The 19,412-nt window shown below is 35.1% G+C and overlaps 1 protein-coding gene across 3 annotated transcripts in view; it reads left to right on the top strand.

Annotated features, from left to right (window-relative positions):
• Window positions 1-19,412, top strand: part of FOXN2 (forkhead box N2) — a 58,145-nt gene that overhangs the window by 25,335 nt on the left and 13,398 nt on the right. For 2 of the 3 annotated variants that reach the window (XM_069580453.1, XM_069580454.1), the window contains exons 2-4: window positions 7,505-8,055; window positions 16,754-16,878; window positions 19,094-19,158. In XM_069580453.1, the coding sequence (XP_069436554.1) occupies window positions 7,519-8,055; window positions 16,754-16,878; window positions 19,094-19,158 (727 nt within the window). In that variant the 5' untranslated portion in view covers window positions 7,505-7,518. Of the gene's footprint in view, window positions 1-4,524; window positions 5,686-7,504; window positions 8,056-16,753; window positions 16,879-19,093; window positions 19,159-19,412 lie in introns of those variants that run through there. The other variant, XM_069580455.1, reaches the window with a different exon arrangement.

Genomic DNA, 19,412 nt, shown 5'->3' with positions numbered 1-19,412 from the left:
AGTTGTGTTCCAAGGGATATAAACGAGTATGTCCATAGCAGTACTACTTGTAATAGCCCCAAACATAAACATAAATAAATGTCTAAAGAGTGTAATAAATTGTGGTGTATTCATAAAGTAGAATGTAAGTCATCTATAAAAAAAACAAATGAATTACTGCTGCAGTAATGTTAATGAATTTGGTGGACGGGAAAACAAGCTTCAGTACAACTCAATTTTGTAAGATGTGAAAAACTTAGAGGGCTAAGTAGTATAATATTCAAGGATTCTAATTATAAAGGAAAAAATTTTCATTTGCTTTGTCTTTGATACAGTCAATTAAAATGTGAACAGATTAAAGCATAAAAATCTATGTGGTTTTTAAACAACACTGTATGTTTAGGAGGTTTCTTAGTTATTTTGGGCCAAAAAAAAGCTCTCAGTGTGATCTCGAATACCTTTAATTTAGCACCTTGTAAAACTGAAAATTCACTGCCTTGGTTTCCCTTATTTATTCTCTGTCAAGCATTTCCTCTCAGACAAGTATTATTAATAATACAAACCTAAGCAAAAGTGCTCTCCTCTAACATTTTGAGATGTGATCTAAGAATTTCAAGATGAAATCTTGTTTGAAGTTGAGTATTACTGTATCATTGAACATGATATGCAGACATGCAGTTCCCTGTTAGACCCCTTTAGAGATGCATGAGCTGCATAGTTGTGGAAAAAATGTGGTGCATTTTAATACTGAGCCCTGTTCTCAAGATACTGCCATGACCGTCACACAGTGGAACTCTAGGCAGAGGCTCAGATAATACTGGGATTATTTGAACTCTCCACTTTAAAAATTGTCCTTGTGAGAAAAAATTCTGTTCTTTCCTGAAGTGTAGATTTAGAGCCACAAATGTGTATTTTGCTAAATTGTCTTGTACATTTACTTCCTTTTTTTTTTTTTTGTAGCAGAGTCTTGGTTTTAGAAATCGGTTTATAGTGAATGTATTCATTATTTGAGTTATGTTAGTTCCACACCTAATAAATTAGGACGCATTTTTCTTTCTTTTTGGCTGTGCAGTGTCTTCATTGGTGCACGCAGGGTTTCTCTAGTTTTGGCAAGCAGGGACTACTCTCTAGTGTGATGTGCAGGCAGGCTTCTCATTGCAGAGGCTTCTCGTGTTGCTGGGCATGGGCTGTAGGGCATGCAGGCTTCAGGAGCTGCAGCACGTGGACTCAGTAGTTGGCAGCTCCAGGACTCGAGAGCACAGGCTCAGTAGTTTTGGCACACGGGCTTAAGTCGCTCCATGACATATGGGATCCTCCCAGACCAGGGATCAAACCCCTGTCTCCTGCACTGGCATGCAGACTTATAACCACTCTTTCCCTGGGCCACCAGGGAAGCCTAGGATGTATTTTTCAAATCCCACATTTTCTAGGCTTAACTACCTATTTTGAGTGACACTTATTATGTGTAACAATTATGTTTGGTTGATTGAAGTATTGTTCTTAAAAGATTACTTGAAGTATTACATCACTAGTCCAGATTTCCTTCTATTTCTGTACTTATTTTGCTTTATGAATCAAACTTCCATGCGTATTATTATCTGCTACTGAATATTTCCAGTTCATTTTAAGAAGTAGTTTCATAAAAACTTAAAGCTAAAAGTTTTCTTGATTTTGGTGTAGAATATATAGACCTTTTGTTACAGTATTACATATTATATATTTCTGAAAACACTGAAATTTTGCGTAGGTGGTATGGGTCACAGCCAAAACTTGCAAAGCTTTGTAACCAGAACACTAACAGAAGTAAATCTTAATAAGAATACTAGAATATTTTAAAAGATACATTAAATCTATTACAAGTAAAGAAATATTACAGATAACCTGAGGTTTAAAAAAAGACGAAAATAGCCTGATTGAAGGGTGTGCCAGGAAAGATTGAAGCTACAGGGTTAAGGAAGCAGTAAAATGCATAAAGATCTGGAGAGGAGATTTCATTAAGTATTTTCTAGAAAATGCCAAGAGGAGGAAAATGGGTTGAATGAGAATTGTGTACAGCGCTCTGTTAGCAGCAGCTTACTGCTTTCCACTATGCTAGCTTATTTCAGGTTTAGCTATTATTACTTAGCAGTGTAAAGACATAGGCTGAGAAAAATCATGTACAAACCTTTGTGACTTTCACGTTGTACTAAAATCTTCTGCCCTACATACCAGTGAGCTAATTTGTGTTACAGAAAAGCTTAGTAACAAAGTAAACTGTGCTAAGAATATGAGAGGTAGCTTCTGTTTTTGACAGAGGCCTTTGATCAGATTGTGATTTTGTTTTGTGTGAAATGGAAATACAACTAAAAATAATCTAACACAACCTTTTCTGCCTTGAGTATATTGTTTTCATTTTAAACTATAAAAGTAATAAACATCTTAAACACTGGAAAATATAACAAAGAAAAAAATTACCAAGTTATTATATAAACCACTGTTAACTTCTTGTATATTTCCTACTTTTTTTTTCCCCAAGTTTTTAGGAAGTTTTTTTGTTTACTTCACAATCTTCAATTTTTACTTCATAATTTTCGTTTTTAATGACTACTAAATATTAGATTAAATAGATGTGCTTTTGTTTACTTGGCTATTTCTCTTTAATAAAATATATAAACTTTATAGTTTTCTTCTTTTTCATAATTCCTGGATAAACATCTGTGTGTGTATGTAAAAGAAAAGGAGAGAATATTTTCTCTGATTTAGGATTATTTCACTGGAGTGACTCATAAGTGGAAGCATTGAATCAAAGAATATGACATTTTTAATGATTCTTGGTGCATATTGCCATCTTGTTTTTCAAAATGGCCCCAAGTCCTTGCCCAAAATTGTGTATTATAGATTTTTTAAACTGGTGATCGGGCTTCCCAGGTGGCTCAGCAGTAAAGAATCCACTTGCCAATGCAGGAGACACAGGTTTGATCCCTGGGTCTGGAAAAATGCTCTGGAGAAGGAAGTGGCAACCCCCCCGCCCCAGACTGCCCCCCCCCCGCCCCTGCCCCTGCAACTATTCTTGCCTGAAAATCCCATGGACAGAGGAGCCTGGTGGACTGCAGTCCACGAGTTCGCAAAAAGTGAGCAACTGAGCATTAGCATGAAACCATTGACATTAGGCAACCAAACTTGTATAATGTTACTAATTATTTGTGTTTATCAGACACTATGCTAAGTATATTATCATACTTACTGTCACATTTTTGTTTTGTATTTTTTAATAATCAGTGAAGTTGAATATTCTCTAATACATAAGTTTGTTCAGTTCAGTTCAGTCGCTCAGTCGTGTCCGACTCGTTGCGACCCCATGAATTGCAGCACGCCAGGCCTCCCTGTCTATCACCAACTCCCAGAGTTCACTCAGATTCACATCCATCGAGTCGGTGATGCCATCCAGCCATCTCATCCTCTGTCATCCCCTTTCCCTCTTGCCCCCAATCCCTTCCAGCATCAGAATCTTTCCCAATGAGTCAATTCTTCACATGAGGTGGCCAAAATCCTGGAGTTTCAGCTTTAGCATCATTCCTTCCAAAGAAATCCCAGGGCTGATCTCCTTCAGAATGGATTGCTTGGCTCCCCTTGCAGTCCAAGGGACTCTCAAGAGTCTTCTCCAAGACCACAGTTCGAAAGCATCAATTCTTCGGTGCTCAGCTTTCTTCACAGTCCAACTCTCACATCCATACATGACCACAGGAAAAACCATAGCCTTGACTAGACAGACCTTGGTCAGCAAAGTAATGTCTCTGCTTTTGAATGTGCTGTCTAGGTTGGTCATAACTCTTCTTCCAAGGAGTAAGCGTCTTTTAATTTCATGGCTGCAGTCACCATCTGCAGTGATTTTGGAGCCCGAAGAAATAAAGTCTGACACTGTTTCCACTGTTTCCCCATCTATTTCCCATGAAGTGATGGGACCAGATGCCATGATCTTCACTTTCTGAATGTTGAGCTTTAAGCCAACTTTTTTACTCTCCACTTTCACTTTCACTTTTAGTTCCTCTTCACTTTCTGCCATAAGGGTGGTATCATCTGCATATCTGAGGTTATTAATATTTCTCCCGGCAATCTTGATTCCAGCTTGTGCTTCTTCCAGGCCAGCGTTTCTCATGATGTACTCTGCATAGAAGTTAAATAAGCAGGGTGACAATATACAGCCTTGACGTACTCCTTTTCCTATTTGGAACCAGTTTGTTGTTCCATGTCCAGTTCTAACTGTTGCTTCCTGATCTGCATACAGGTTTCTCAAGAGGCAGGTCAGCTGTTCTGATATTCCCATCTCTTTCAGAATTTTCCACAGTTTGTTGTGATCCACATAGTCAAAGGCTTTGGTATAGTCAATAAAGCAGAAATAGATGTTTTTCTGGAACTCTCTTGCTTTTTCCATGATCCAGCAGATGTTGGCAATTTGATCTCTGGTTCCTCTGCCTTTTCTAAAACCAGCTTGAACATCTGAGAGTTCACGGTTCACGTGTTGCTGAAGCCTGGCTTGGAGAATTTTGAGCATTACTTTACTAGCATGTGAGATGAGTGCAATTGTGCGGTAGTTTGAGCATTCTTTGGCATTGCCTTTCTTTGGGATTAGATGAAAACTGACCTTTTCCAGTCCTATGGCCACTGCTGAGTTTTCCAAATTTACTGGCATATTGAGTGCAGCACTTTCACAGCATCATCTTTCAGGATTTGAAATAGCTCCACTGGAATTCCATCACCTCCACTAGCTTTGTTCATAGTGATGCTTTCTAAGGCCCACTTGACTTCATATTCCAGAATGTCTGGCTCTAGGTTAGTGATCACACCATCGTGATTATCTTGGTCGTGAAGATCTTTTTTGTACAGTTCTTCTGTGTATTCTTGTCACCTCTTCTTAATATCTTCTGCTTCTGTTAGGTCCATACCATTTCTGTCCTTTATCAAGCCCATCTTGCATGAAATGTTCCCTTGGTATCTCTAATTTTCTTGAAGAGATCTCTAGTCTTTCCCATTCTGTTGTTTTCCTCTATTTCTTTGCATTGATCGCTGAAGCAGGCTTTCTGATCTCTTCTTGCTATTCTTTGGAACTCTGCATTCAGATGCTTTTATCTTTCCTTTTCTCCTTTGTTTTTTTGCCTCTCTTCTTTTCACAGCTATTTTGTAAGGCCTCTCCAGACAGCCATTTTGCCTTTTTGCATTTCTTTTCCATGGGGATGGTCTTGATCCCTGTCTCCTGTACAGTGTCATGAACCTCATTCCATAGTTCATCAGGCACTCCATCTATCATATCTATCTATATGTTTGTTATTTATATACTTATCTGTAAGGAAAGGTCATTTGCCTATTTATTTTGGTGGACTTGGTATTCTAAAGTACTAATCAAGGATGGTTTAAAAACAGCTTTTTCTTTCCTTGAAAATACAGTGACAACTGATACAGAGTGACAACTGATCCTAACTAAGAGGATGTCAGTCTTTCAGCTTGATTTTTCAACTTTGCTTCGCTATATGTGGCGCTAGTGGTAAAGAACCAACCTGCCAATGCAGGAGACATAAGAAATGTAGGTTCAATCCCTGGGTGGGGAAGATCCCCTGGAGAAGGAAATGGCAACCCACTCCAGTATTCTTGCCTGGAGAATCCCATGGACAGAGGAGCCTGGAGGGCTGCCATCCTGGCTGGCAAAGAGTTGAACACAACAACTGAGGCAAAGTAAGCAAGCAAGCAATGCTTTATGTAATCTTGGGCACATTTGCTGCCATAGTATTGTCTTGCGTCTTAAAGTAATGGGATTTCATTCTAAGCTTGTGATTTAGAGGATGACATATTTGCAACCATTTGAATTAGTTTCTGATGAGACTGTCAACAGTATCTGTTTTAAGTAGTGTTGCTAAAAATGAATGTTCCTTAAGAAATTGAGTGTATTCAAATGGACAAAAAAGCTTGAATCTTGAACTCAGCCTAGTTTGTAATTTTGGCTTCACTTTTTATTAGCTTTAGAATGTTAGGCAGTTACTTACTTGGCTTCCATAACAGTGATTTTCAGCTTTCTGATTGTAACTAGTGGGGATATTTCCTAGCATTAATGATTTGTTTCAAAAATAAAGTAACTTTTAAAAGCAGGTAGCACAGCACTTGGTATTTGTTGCTTATAAGTTCATTTCAGTTTGGAATTATAAGTTGAGTGCTTCCTTATGCCCAGTGTTTTGTTATGATGTATTAGGAGTACAAAAGTAAAAGACTCTTATCATGGGATTCACAGTGGGGGGAAAAGGACCATATGTAGAACTAAGTGATAGTGTAAAAAATTTTATGCATTTTAATTGATAGTCATTTGAGATACAATATGTAGTATTTAGTACAATGGCTTACACCCCAAATATTAGCTGATAGATGCTACTGATAACTGGGTATTCTGAGACTACATCTAATAGCTACAAGAATCCAGATTGTTTTATATCCAGCATTGACCAGTTTTCATAATTAGAGAAACCTGCCAGCTATGTTTTCAATAAAATAAAATCCCAGGGTTGCTTCTCTTATTTCACTTACATAAGTATAAGAAGATGAATAGAATAATAGTATACGTAGAGGGTTTTTCACAGAATTTGGAAATGAGGTACCTTGATGAACCATTGAAAATGAATTAAATGGCACATTAGTTCTGCCACTTTCCCTTTTGGTCAGTTATTCTTCCATAGTAAGATTTTTGAATTGAAGTATGTTTCAGAAGTAAAAAAAAAAAAAAAAAATCATTGAGAGAATAGAAATATAAAAGGATAGCTTAGAAACAGCTTTTTTTCCTCCCCTTGAAAATGCAATGTGCAATGACAGTTCAAAGTTTACTAAGAATGCCAGCCTTACACCATCAGTATTTGATGAGATAGTATATAGAAGGAAGAGTTAAAAATACTGGAATTTACAATAATAAATCTGTAGTAAATATATTTTGCTAGTAATGAATTTAGTGATTAAGAAATGTTATCTTTTTAGTATGATATACTATAAAAATATTAGTTATTTCTTTATAGTATTATAATCATATCTGAGGAAAGAGTTTGTTTGGAATTACTGTTTGAGCTTATTTTAAATTTGATTATTATCTATTTTGAGCCTTATGTATGACTTAATTTCACTGTGATTATAGTGAAATTATAGATGAATAGATTCTAGAATTTTAGAATTCAAAGATATAATCTGTTCATTTTTAGTAATAGCACACATTACTTACTAGGCAGTTATGGGCTAGGGACTGTAATAAGTATTCAGAATACATTCAACTTTATTAATATCACCTGTACATATTGTGCTATAGCGGGGCATTTTATTTATAGCCATTTCAAATAACATGAAATAAGTTCTGTATTATAACCTTTAGCATTTGTTATACAAATATTATACTTAAATATTATATGGGATATTGATTGTAAAATTTCTCTGATTTGGGGATTTTTAAATTTGTGTTTCCTTTTTCCATGTGCTTATGAATCTTAAGTATAACATTGGTTGATAATTGTTTCTTTTGTTACAGAACTGTAAGAGTAAATGGGTCCAGTAATTGGAATGACTCCAGAAAAGAGAGCTGAAACTCCAGGAGCTGAAAAGGTTGCAGGATTGAGCCAGATTTACAAAATGGGAAGTTTGCCTGAAGCTGTTGATGCTGCCAGGCCAAAGGCCACTCTAGTGGACAATGAGTCAGCAGATGATGAACTCACAAACTTGAACTGGCTTCACGAAAGTACTAATCTCCTAACAAACTTCAGCTTTGGAAGCGAAGGTCTTCCAATTGTTAGTCCATTGTATGACATAGAAGGAGATGACGTGCCATCCTTTGGACCATCGTGCTATCAGAACCAAGAAAAAAAATCAGCAACTTCAAAGCCCCCATACTCCTTTAGTCTTCTCATTTATATGGCTATTGAACACTCTCCAAATAAGTGTTTGCCAGTCAAAGAAATTTATAGCTGGATTCTGAACCGCTTCCCGTATTTTGCAACTGCACCAACTGGCTGGAAGAATTCTGTTCGACATAATCTGTCCCTGAATAAATGTTTTCAGAAAGTGGAAAGAAGCCATGGCAAGGTCAGTGTTTATGAACGTTGCTATATTTAGGGAGGTGGGGGGAAATAGCATGGAGATCTTAAAATATGAGGAAGTCAAAGGAAGACAAAAAATAGTCAAGTCAGATTACTTCAGCTTGAACTTAATTTTGTCTACCATTTGCTTTCATCTCAGATGTTTTTGAATTTCTTCAGTATTGATGTAAATCTAGCAGAATTATGTTCAGTCTACTAAAGGTACAAATTAGGTATAAATTAGGAGTTTATTATTTCCTTTTTATTTCCTTTAACTTTTAAAAATTGAAGCATAGTTAATTTACAATGTTGTGTTAGTTTCAGGTGTACAAAAAAGTGGTTCGATTATTAATTAGTTTTTTTAATGTCCAAACTTTCTGTTCTTAGTTTCTATAATGTTCTTATTGCTGTATTTATATATTCTTATTTATTCAATATGACAGTGTCTGCCTTATAATTGGAATATGGATCATTTACATTAGTGTAATTGATATGGTTGGATTTAAATCTATCATTACATTATTTGTTTTCTATTTAAATACTTTAAGACATTAGTCTCTTGTCTTCTGGGTAGCATAGTTTTTGATGAGAAGTCTGTTGACATTCTTATCTTTGGTCTTCTGTTTGTAGTTTTTTTTCCTTACTGTCCTCAAGATTTTTATCTTTATCACTACTTTTTAGCAGTTTGACTATAATGTGCCTGAGTGTGTTTTTCTTTATTTTATCCTGCCTTGGTTTTTCTGACGTTCTTGGATCTGTGGTTTGTTGTCAGGCATTAAACTTAGAAATTTGTTTCCTCATTATCTCTTCAAATATTTCTTGTGATTCACCACCTACTTCTGGGCTCCAAGTGAAAATATGTTAGACCATTTGCTGTTGTCTCACCTCTTGATTGCTCTGTCCCTCTTCCTACTCTTTTTTTCTTTGTTTCAGTTGGGATAATTTCTGTTGATCTGTGTATAGTTTTATTCTTTCTTGTATCCATTCTGATGATCACCCTAATAAAATCATCTTCATTTTTTTTAAAGTATTTTCATTTTCCTTAAAAAAAAATAGTCTTCATCTTTCTGCTAAAAATTTCCCACTAGGTCTGTTAAACAAATTAATCATAGTCGCAGTGTCTGTATGATAATTTCAATATTTGGATCATCTCTGGGCCTGGTTTTGTTAATCGTTTTGTTTCCTGCTTTTGTGTGTCACATAATTTTGCAGTAAATATCAGACATTGCCTGTGAAAAAATGGTAGAAACTGAAGTAAAGAATATTTCTATCAAGAAATAGATATGTCTCTACTTCTATCATGTTGTTAGTATGGACAGGTATTGATCAATTTAGTTAACAGTTGAGTTGGGTGGGTTTTGTGGTTGTCATAGTCACCTTTGCTATACCATAGTCTTTACATTCCTGTGGAGAGACTGCTGATACTTTGTATTTAGTGTGAGGCCTGGAATGTCAGGTGATTTTTCTTAGCTTTTCTGCTCCACCTTTATCTGTCAGTTTGTGACACATTTAACTTAGAAGTGGGAGGGGAGTTAAATATTTCTCTCTCTACTCTTGCTCCTCCCTTAGCAATAGATTGTTCTTCCTTGTTACTTGGTGCAGGGTTCCTGATGTGAACAGGAGAGGTTTCTTGGTTCTTCTCCAGTTTTAGTGTCAGGCAGGCTTATTGTGTGCCTGTGTCTCAAGTGTGGGACGTCCCTGTCTCTTCCATGAGCGGACTCCCATCTACCCAGTGAAGTCCAGAGCTGCACTTATCAGTAGCCAGATACCTCCATGTGGCTAGTGGTTGGTATACTGGAGAGAATAAATATAAGATACTTTGTCATTGTATAAATTCCTTTTGAACAGCACTGTTCCCAGCATTCAGGCCAGTTTCTTGTCCACTCCCATCATGGTAAGTAAATGTTACCTAATATCAGTGGGAAGTTCTGGGTACAAGTGAGTGACCATTTCCCAGGAGCAGCAGATCTCTGCTTTGTATCTTTGGAGCATTTGGGCATGAGCCAATTTCCTGTCCTCCATATGATGTATACTGCATTGCCTAGTATCAGTAAAGTGTGAGGATAACTGGGTTTTGTACTTTTCTTCCAACAGCAGCTGTCTTTTGCTGGTGACTGGGGTGAGGGAGGGTACTTTGTCTCTCTCTCGGTGGCAGACAGCTTTTGCTTCTTATTTGCTTTGTCCAGGGTTTAGGCAGGTTTAGTGCCTCTCCCAAACGGACACCTGATCTTACCTTATACTCACTCAGGGCCTGGAGCATGAATGAGCTTTGCCTGATAACCTTGCTCTAACCACAGACCATAGTCGGCTCAACACATCTATCTCCATCTCCAAGGGTGTCTTCCTTAGGTCCCCTTGAGTATTTTGTTTTCTTACTTTTTATCGTGACTGCCACTTTTTCCATGCTCTACCGAAAGTGAAACAGCTCTTATGTTTCATCCCTCCTCACAGGACCTGTCACACCTCAAAATCAATTCTTCTTGCAGCCTAAATTCTCAGGCTCATAAAAAAATTATGGTTTGTAGATTATTTTGTTTTTTTTTCTTGTTAATCTAGGAGTGTTGTTCTTTTGTAGTTTTCTATAACCCAAGTGATAGCAGAAAGCTCCAATTTTTATTTGGAATAAAAGTTTAAAAAGCAAGTAATTAAATCTTTAGATAACTGAAGGATTTCATAGGACAGTGCTGTTCAGACTTGAAAGTATCTACTGATCATCTGGGGATCGTGTTAAAATACAGATTCTTCTTCAGCAAATCTAGGATGGAGACTAAGGCTTTCTAATTTCTAACAGGCTCTGAGGTGATCCTGATGCCTCTAATCCATGAGACACCCTGGGTAGCAAGGCATTTGGACACATCATTTTCTTATGATTAAAGGAGATTGTATTAGTTATCTATTGCTATGTAATAAATTCGTATTTAACACATTCTTTACTACACATGGAATATTTATGAAGGCCCAGCTATGTGCTCAGCCATTAAAAAGCCTCAGCAATTTTTAAGGATCAATCTGTTATAGCTAGCTAGCCTCCAAGGTAGCCCCCAAATGAGCCCTGCCTTCCAGTATTTGTGCCCTTGTAGAGTCCCCCTTCAATACAGAATTTGGCTGGTTTGTGTAATCAAGAGGATATTATGGAAATGGAGTGTGCCTTTTGAATCCAGGTCGTAAAAGACATGGCTTCCATCTTGGGCTCTTGGCCAATTAGCTGTATGGGAAGTCAGCTGCTATATCATAAGGACATTTAAACAGCCCTATGGAGAGACCCATATGGCAAGGAAATCAGACTCAATATACATATGAGTAAGTCATTTTGGAAACACATTCCCCTATCAGTCAGACTCTCCTTTCAGATGACTGAAAGTGTTGAAAATTTTGGATATATTCTTTCTACTGTGCATCATTAGATTTTATTTTTTGAACAGAATCAGTTAATTATTTTCTAGTTTTAGACCTATTGTATTTATGCTTATGGCAAGATATAAAAGAAACTAGTCATCAGCATTGGTTTTTAGTAGAAGGGTCTAGGGAAAGTATGGTATAATGGAAGCCAGCGAGGGTAAGTTTAAGTGTGAATGAGCAACAGTGTCAAATGTTGCACAAAAAACCTGGAATTGGGAATATCCCTGGCAGTGCAGTGGTTAAGACTCCACACTTCCACTGCAGGGCATGCAGGTCTGATATGGGTCAGGGAACTAAGATCCCACATGCTGCATCTCACAGCCAAAAGAAAAAAAAAAAAAAAAACTTGATTAGCATCAAGTAGCAGCCAAAAGATTAGAATTAAAAATATATGAACAGTGGTGTATTGCTGAATATTTAACAGTTGGATGAGGGTTAAGGTATCACTTTTGCCGATTTCTGTGATATAAATATTTCTATTGTGGCCATCTTCAAGCTGCCAACATTCTGTCATTAAATGCAAAATTTGGACAAAAAGTGATACATTCAAGTGAGATTGGGAGTGCTTGTGGTTTGTTTTTATTTTATTTTTTTTAATAAAATACTGCTTGAATCAGTACCTCAAAATACTGATTTTTTTTCTTTTTCAACCTGCAAAAGGCAAGTAAGTTAAACTTATTTCCATTAGGTTTGGCAACCTTGAAAAGCACTTTTTCTGATGAGTAATTGTCTGGAGATGATAATCTCAAAAAAGAAAGCAAGATAACAAAGGTCCAGGTCAAACTACAGGTTGATATAGATACCTAGTCACCTGCTATGGCTGCTGCTTAGCTCCCTGCCCTCATCCATACCATAGTTACCACTCTCAAAAGATAGGCCTAAAAATCTTGGCTTGTTATTTTGAATTTTTAAATCAGAAAAGCTATGCAAGGTGTTTCTGTTTTGTTTTTATGTTTTGAACATTAACATTGAAGTCTTAAAATTTGTTTTTCAAACTTTGTTATAAAAGCCAAACTAAAATATTTAAGGTGAGAATTTAGCTGGGGAACGTGAAATCAGAAGTTTTGCCTGATTTAGTACAATTTCAGGGTGTACATTTTCGTGGTGGTGATTTGCTTCAATAGCTGAATCCCAAGAAATGAAGTCATGCAAGCCACCATTAAAAGTTCACACTATGAGCAAGAATTATGAATGCCCTTTTAAATTCAGCGATTCTGAAAAACACTGAAAAAGGTAGTCGGGGAGGGGGATATTAAAATGTGCAGTGCGGGTACATGAAAACATTTCAGGAATAGTGAACCTTGTTTCTTCTCCCAATGTTCTTTACAACTTCCATTAAGATAAACCTTAAAAGTTCAATTCTCAGTATATTCCTTATTTCTTCAGAACCTTCGGTGGTTCTTTACCAAATATGTCCAAAAGCCTTAGAGTTTCAAAATGCAAAATAGTACATGAGAGAATGCACATTTCCTGTTTCCACTGCACAAAAAAGCATTTCTTGTAATAGTCATATTCACTTTAATACTTCTTAAACTTTAATATTTGTGTTCTATCATCTAAGCACAACTTAATAAAGAGGCATAGTTTTTAACTGAGACTTAGATTTAAAAATAAGTTTTTTGCTTTAGACTCTAAAACACAGATTAACAAATACATAATTCTGTCTTGTTACTGATAGTTTGTGAACGGGCTCAGGGAACGGAAGTGCTGCCATGGTAACACAAAACAGACGGTTATTTGGAGACCTTACTCAAGATACTTAACTGCCCTGAACTGCAAGTTTTCAGTACTAGTGCTTCCAATTTGCTATTTCAAGGAAATACCGATTCTTCTATGATCAAAATAATTTGCAGTTCTCTCACAATAGAATTTTAAAAGTCAACTTGAACTAAACAGCTTCTGGGAGTATAATCTTAGGAATACCAAGATAGAACATGGTTGGAATCATTAAAATAATTGTCTTAATCTATATATAAAAAATAATTATATGAAACTGAAGTGGTTTGGGAACAGAGGATATTGTGGGTGTTATCACTTTAAAGTTTTATTTCTCCATCTTCAGAATACACTTACCACTTAGGCCAAGTGATTGGAATTACATCTAATTTAAGATGGGATGGTCCATCACTTAATTCAAAAATACATGGGTAGAAATTTGACTTCCTTTGGAAAAACTTAAAATTTCAATGTAGTTCATGTGATATCTTGCTGCCACAGGCCAGAAAAAGTTTCATCTGATAGTATAGTAAAAAAGTGTTTTTCCCTTATCAGTTTAATTCTTGTTTCTAACTTCTGTCTCATATTCAAAATTAATTAATGTTTGTTCTTATTGTTTATGTTTTTAAAATTCCTTCATCTCTTAGAAGAAAAGAATAGGAACATAAACTGACTTTCTGCCATTTTCAGTACAACCTCTTAGTATTCATTTACTTTGCAGCTCTGTCACTTACATAAAAATTATCTTATTTGAATCTCATCACAACTCAGTGAAGTGGTCTGTTTTTTTACAGATAAAATATGAATTAGAGGACAGATAGAGATTAAATTATTAATCCAATGTCATATAGCCAGTCAATAATCAGTGTTTTAAGATTTCACTTTTAAAATCTGTGAAACCGTTCTTTCATTATACTGTTCTGCTAGAGTAGTTATGATATTCAGAGATTTTTAAAAAAAAAAACCTCAATAGTAGACTAATGTTACTTTGAAAACAGTTCAGGAAATGGAAGCACCCTGGAATTCATCACATTAAATCTTCAGCAATCATAATAGCTTACATCATATGGGATTTTATACAAGCAGAAAGGAGCAGGGGAATAAGACACAGGTCAGTTTTACTGTTGTCTAGATAATTGTTAATGTTGTGAGGTATAATTCAAACTTTCAAAAGGGGTTTTTGAAATAGAAAAGATGTAATGTAAAAACAAAAATTAGTAGCAGTTTGAATTTCACTAATCTTGTGAGGAAATTTTGTATACCATGGTAAGAAGGGTTCAGGTTATACCTTATATTTAACTTTTGATATTTATATCTTCAAAAGATTAAATATCTTCAAAAATATTTACTAAAATTTAATGTCAGTATCTAGTGGAGTAGAAACAGAAAAACAAATTATTAGAGAATAGAAACAATGATATTAGACTGGAAGAAAGAGGAACAGTTTTTAAAAATGCAAAGAAAATGAACATAAAACATAACAATAGTAGTATTTGGTGTTAAGGACTTATGGCCAGAAGGTACAGTTTTATATATATTTTGAGCATACTGATACACAGAGAACCATAGACATTTTTCTAAAGGTTACACAGCTGTTAAGTGACAGAGCCAGGTTTCCAAAGGTAGATATTCTTCTTCAAGGCTTATACTCTTTAACTTCTGTGCAAGTGGTGTTCAGCTCTGGGGAAGTGGCATGAGTTTGCAGTTGAACCTCCTTCTTGCATGGCTGTGGGCTTCTATGTGTAAGCTGCGGGTCCATGTGGTACATTTGTAGGGATGTTCTTCTAGTCAGACTGTTCAGGTTGATAGATAGGGAGGGATGTTCAGCTAAATAAATAGGATAGGTGTATCCTTAAGGAAGAGTTAGCAGGTGATGTTACAGTTCCTGAAATTCTTCAGTTATTTCATTTAACTAGCTCAACTAATGTCTGTGTATTTGACCACATCCACTTAGTTTTTATGTTTTCTTATGCCCTTTGTAATATGTAATTATAGTTTGGATATCTTTTTAAATTCAAGAGCGTTTATAAATTTCCAAGTGGTCAGAGAATTTTGCAATTGGGTTTTTTTTTTCCTTTTTGCATTAAAGTGACCTTTAAATAAGATTTATTTTTCTTCATGGTCTAATCAATGTTTGTATTTTTTCCTACCAAAAGAAAAAAACCCATTTCTCAGTGTTAACATTAGGAAAGTATATTCTATAAGAATTCATATTCATCAGTTACATCAGTGTTTTTAATACAAAACAGGTTTAATTAAAGCAAGACTACTTAGAACCCCTCATAGCTCAGTCAGTAAAGAATCTGCCTGCAATGTAGGAGACCCAGGTTCAATTCCTAGGTCGGGAAGATCCTCTGGAGAAGGAAATGGCAATCCACTCCAGTGTTCTGGCCTGGAGAAGCCTCATGGACAGAGGACCCTGTCAGGCTACAGCCCGTGGGGTCGCAAGAGTCGGAAATGACTTAGCGACTAAACCACCGCCAACCTGCTAATACGTAGTGTGACCTTCTAAGCAGAAAGGAGGTAAAACATGCAGCATTTTTCAAACCTCTTTGAAGGAATTATCTCCTGGTCTGGTCTTTCGCCTGCACATTAGATCATTTTAGTGATATTCTTCAGGTATATTGTCCACTTACCTTCCTGGTGAGCTGTTCCGTCATATTAGGGAAACTGTGGAGCAGGCAAGCCATCCTTTGAGGCATCTCTCATCTGCCATTTAGTGGGTGATTCTGTTTATATTTTCTCTAGTTTCCCATAATCATACGTTTCTATTATTTTTAGATTCTTATGACTATTTCCATGAAATCTGGGCTTGTGTGCCCCTTACCTTATTATCCAAAAGGCCCTCAAATGTTGTAACTTAACCATCTTGAGGGCAGGGATGGTATTTTTTCCTCTTTTTTATCTTTTACAAGAGTCTTTTCCATCCCTCAGTTTTTTTATTTTACTCTCTGAGACTTTTGCCATATCTTCATTAAATTGTTTGCTTTGAATTTAAGCAGTTTAAATGGGAAAATAAACACTAGTGTTAATGCCATAAAAATAATTATTTTTGGATGCATCACCCAGTATCATATTGTTTAGCACTTTGGGGGGAATGACACCACCTAATTGAAGGGCCATCATGTATAGCCCTTCATGCTGTTCTCTGCATAGCTTGGTGTTGTGTATCATTCTCACAAACTGTGATGTGAATGGTGTGTCCTAGAGTGTTGTGGTCTTGTGGCCCTATGGACCATGCAGTGTGCAGAGTACTCTATGTGTAATTAAACCCATGGAACAACCCTGTGAGGTAGGTAATGTTATTATCCGTACCTTCCAAATATGGGAATAATGACCCAGAGAAATAGAAGTTAGTTAACCTTCCTAAAATTACACAGGGGGTAAATGGCAGAGCTGGAGATAGGAACCCAGGCTGTCTGCCTCCAGGGCTTTTAATCACACAGTTCATTGCTAGCAAGTTTACTTCAGTGTTTGCATTGTATTCAAAAGGTGCTATTGGGTTTTGTTCCCCCACACATTTATGAAAAACATTCAGATGCTTTTTGTGTCTGATTCCAGGTAACTAATTCTTATGTAATTTATTTTAGGTTAATGGAAAAGGTTCCTTATGGTGTGTTGATCCAGAATATAAACCCAACCTTATGCAGGCACTGAAGAAGCAACCTTTCTCCTCAAAATCCACATTTTACAGCCCTCCTGCATCACCACAAAGGTACAGGATCTAAGATGTAAATGTCAGTGGCAATATATAAGATTTCATTATATGAGATGGAATAACTTTTAAGTTGTGAGGGTTTTTTCATCTTTTTTTTTTAATTACATAGAGAATTATTTACGGATAAGACATTAGACTAAGGCATTTTTGCTTATTAGGAACTGAGATGTTGTGTAATTGAGAGCATAAATTCTGGAAAATGTATTAATATATTCTAACTAAACTCTGAAGATAGTGATAATATGAATTGAGGTATAACCTGAAACCTTTTTGTAAAGATCAGATCGTTTACATTGTCTGCAGTACTAGTACTGACCTAAAGACACAAGAAAGTAGAAGTATATTTAAAATTTTTTAAATAAGGTAGTTTGTTTGCAGCATTTATATATATATACTTATATTCATTTTTCTATTTTAAGATTTTTTCCCTTCACAGCATGTTTAATATTTGAAAATTATGTTCAAGTCTCAAATTTTTAAATGTCAAGTAAAATAATGCTTTGGATTTTTATTTGATTTGTTTCTGTTGGCAAATATGCTTTTCCTTGGCCTTTTGTTTTCTAACTCTGTGATCATTAAATTGATCTTATAGCTTTCCCATTTTAAGTCAAATCTGAAAATGATGACTTTAAATCTGACTGTTGCCTTTGAAAGAAGCCTTTAGAATCTTTATTTTTAAACTCTATTATATATATTCATTTGAGTTGAAAATGACAGTTTTGTCAAAATACTTTTAAGGGTAGTCTATAAAAAGTTTTTTAAAGCTTTTTAGTAAAATAATAAATGAAAAATTTGAAGCATTCACAAAAGTAGAAGAGTGAACTCCCATTTACAGCAGTTACCAACATTTCATGTAGTGTTCAAGGAATTAAAGTATTATATAACTTTTAGAGGAGTGTTTGTAGCTGATACAGTTTAAAAAATTAGCCTAAAGTTGAAATTTCTGCATTATATATACATAATACTTATTGAGATTTTAAACTTATTTACCGTATTAGTAGATTAGAAGGATCATTATAAAAAGAACTAGTTTATCCTTATGAAATGAAACTCTGAAAAGATGTTTCAGAGTTTATATTCTCATTGTTTGGGAGTTGATACTTTCCTTAGTATTGGTACTTAAGAGATGTCCTAGTTTAAAAGAACAGTAGTTGGGAAACTAATGGTAAGCTCTGTTGATACTACTTTAATGTTTTATTTAGCAATGCTATTTTTTATTAAAAATCAAATGGGAGAATTGGCACAGTTGTTTTGTATACCATCAAAAATATACTTTCCTGTGCCTCTGATATGAAACATTTTCATGTTTTCATTCTTTATATGTTTAAATGTTAAATAGAGATGATTTTGTGGTTTAAAAACAGGTAGATAAACAACAGCATAGAGGTTGTAATCTTTGACTTTAAAATATTTTTAGAAACATTTTCTCTATATTATTGTTGGAGAAAATGACAGTTCCATCTGACATGCCTTTGTGTAGTCCTTTCATGCCATAATTGGTTAAGTCTGAGGAAGAGAATGAACTATAGTGTATATGAAACTGTGACTAAGAAATAAGAGTTTCAATTTAGTTAGCCAAACAGATTTTTTTTAAAATACTATCACAAATTCCAGAGAAGAGGAAAGTTTGTTCCAAAAATATTTAAAAATTTTTGAAATTAAAAAAAAAGAAACTGCTGGTCTCTTTCATAAATATAGAAATTTTAATTTGTAATTGATATTTTTAATTAAATCAGGAACTTTTTCTTTTTTTGTCATCACCATACAGTCTTCTTTTTAAACATTGTTTTGATAAACACTTTCATTTCTGTAGTAACACCTGTATTAATATCTTATCAAATGTAGGCATCCAGTGTAGAATCAAACAGTAACTATTATGTATTGTCTGTTGTTTTGGGCATTTTAAATTTAATGTTCTTATTTAATTACCACAACAACCCTATGTGGGAGTTTTAATTATTCCTGTTTTACAGATGAAGAAACTAAAGGGTTAATTATTTTGCCTAAGAACACCCAAATAGTTGTGATTTAAACTTGGATCTTATGCTCTTTCTGCTTTGGCAGACTCTTGCTAAACTGAATAGTATTAGCAAAGAAAACAAGGTAAAAACTGTTTTTTATTGTAAAAACTAGTTGTATTTGTAACTAAGTTTTATAAAATGTGAAATATAAAACATTTTTTAATGAGTGTGCTTGTCTTATCTTTTTTCAGTGGGTCTTTATCACCTCACTACTTAAGCTCTGTACTCAAGCAGAACCAGGTGCGAACTCTCAAAGGTATGTGAAAGATCAGTATTTTTAATCATAAGAACTCAGGTTAAAATCAGAATTTTTATTTAATTTTTTTAATTATAAAAATATTGCCTGTTCATTATAGAAGGTTTAAAAAATAAAAAACATTTATAAAAAAGAAACTAAAACTTACCCTTTATTCTGCTGTTAACTTTTTAATTGGGCTATACTGGGTGTACAATATTGTATGTTTCAGGTGTACAACATAGTTATTCACAGTTTTTCAAGTTATACCCCAT

This window comes from Ovis canadensis, chromosome 3, assembly GCF_042477335.2.
Source record: "Ovis canadensis isolate MfBH-ARS-UI-01 breed Bighorn chromosome 3, ARS-UI_OviCan_v2, whole genome shotgun sequence".
In the NCBI taxonomy this organism is placed as follows: domain Eukaryota; kingdom Metazoa; phylum Chordata; class Mammalia; order Artiodactyla; family Bovidae; genus Ovis; species Ovis canadensis.
This window is presented reverse-complemented; position numbering and strand designations above follow the sequence as displayed.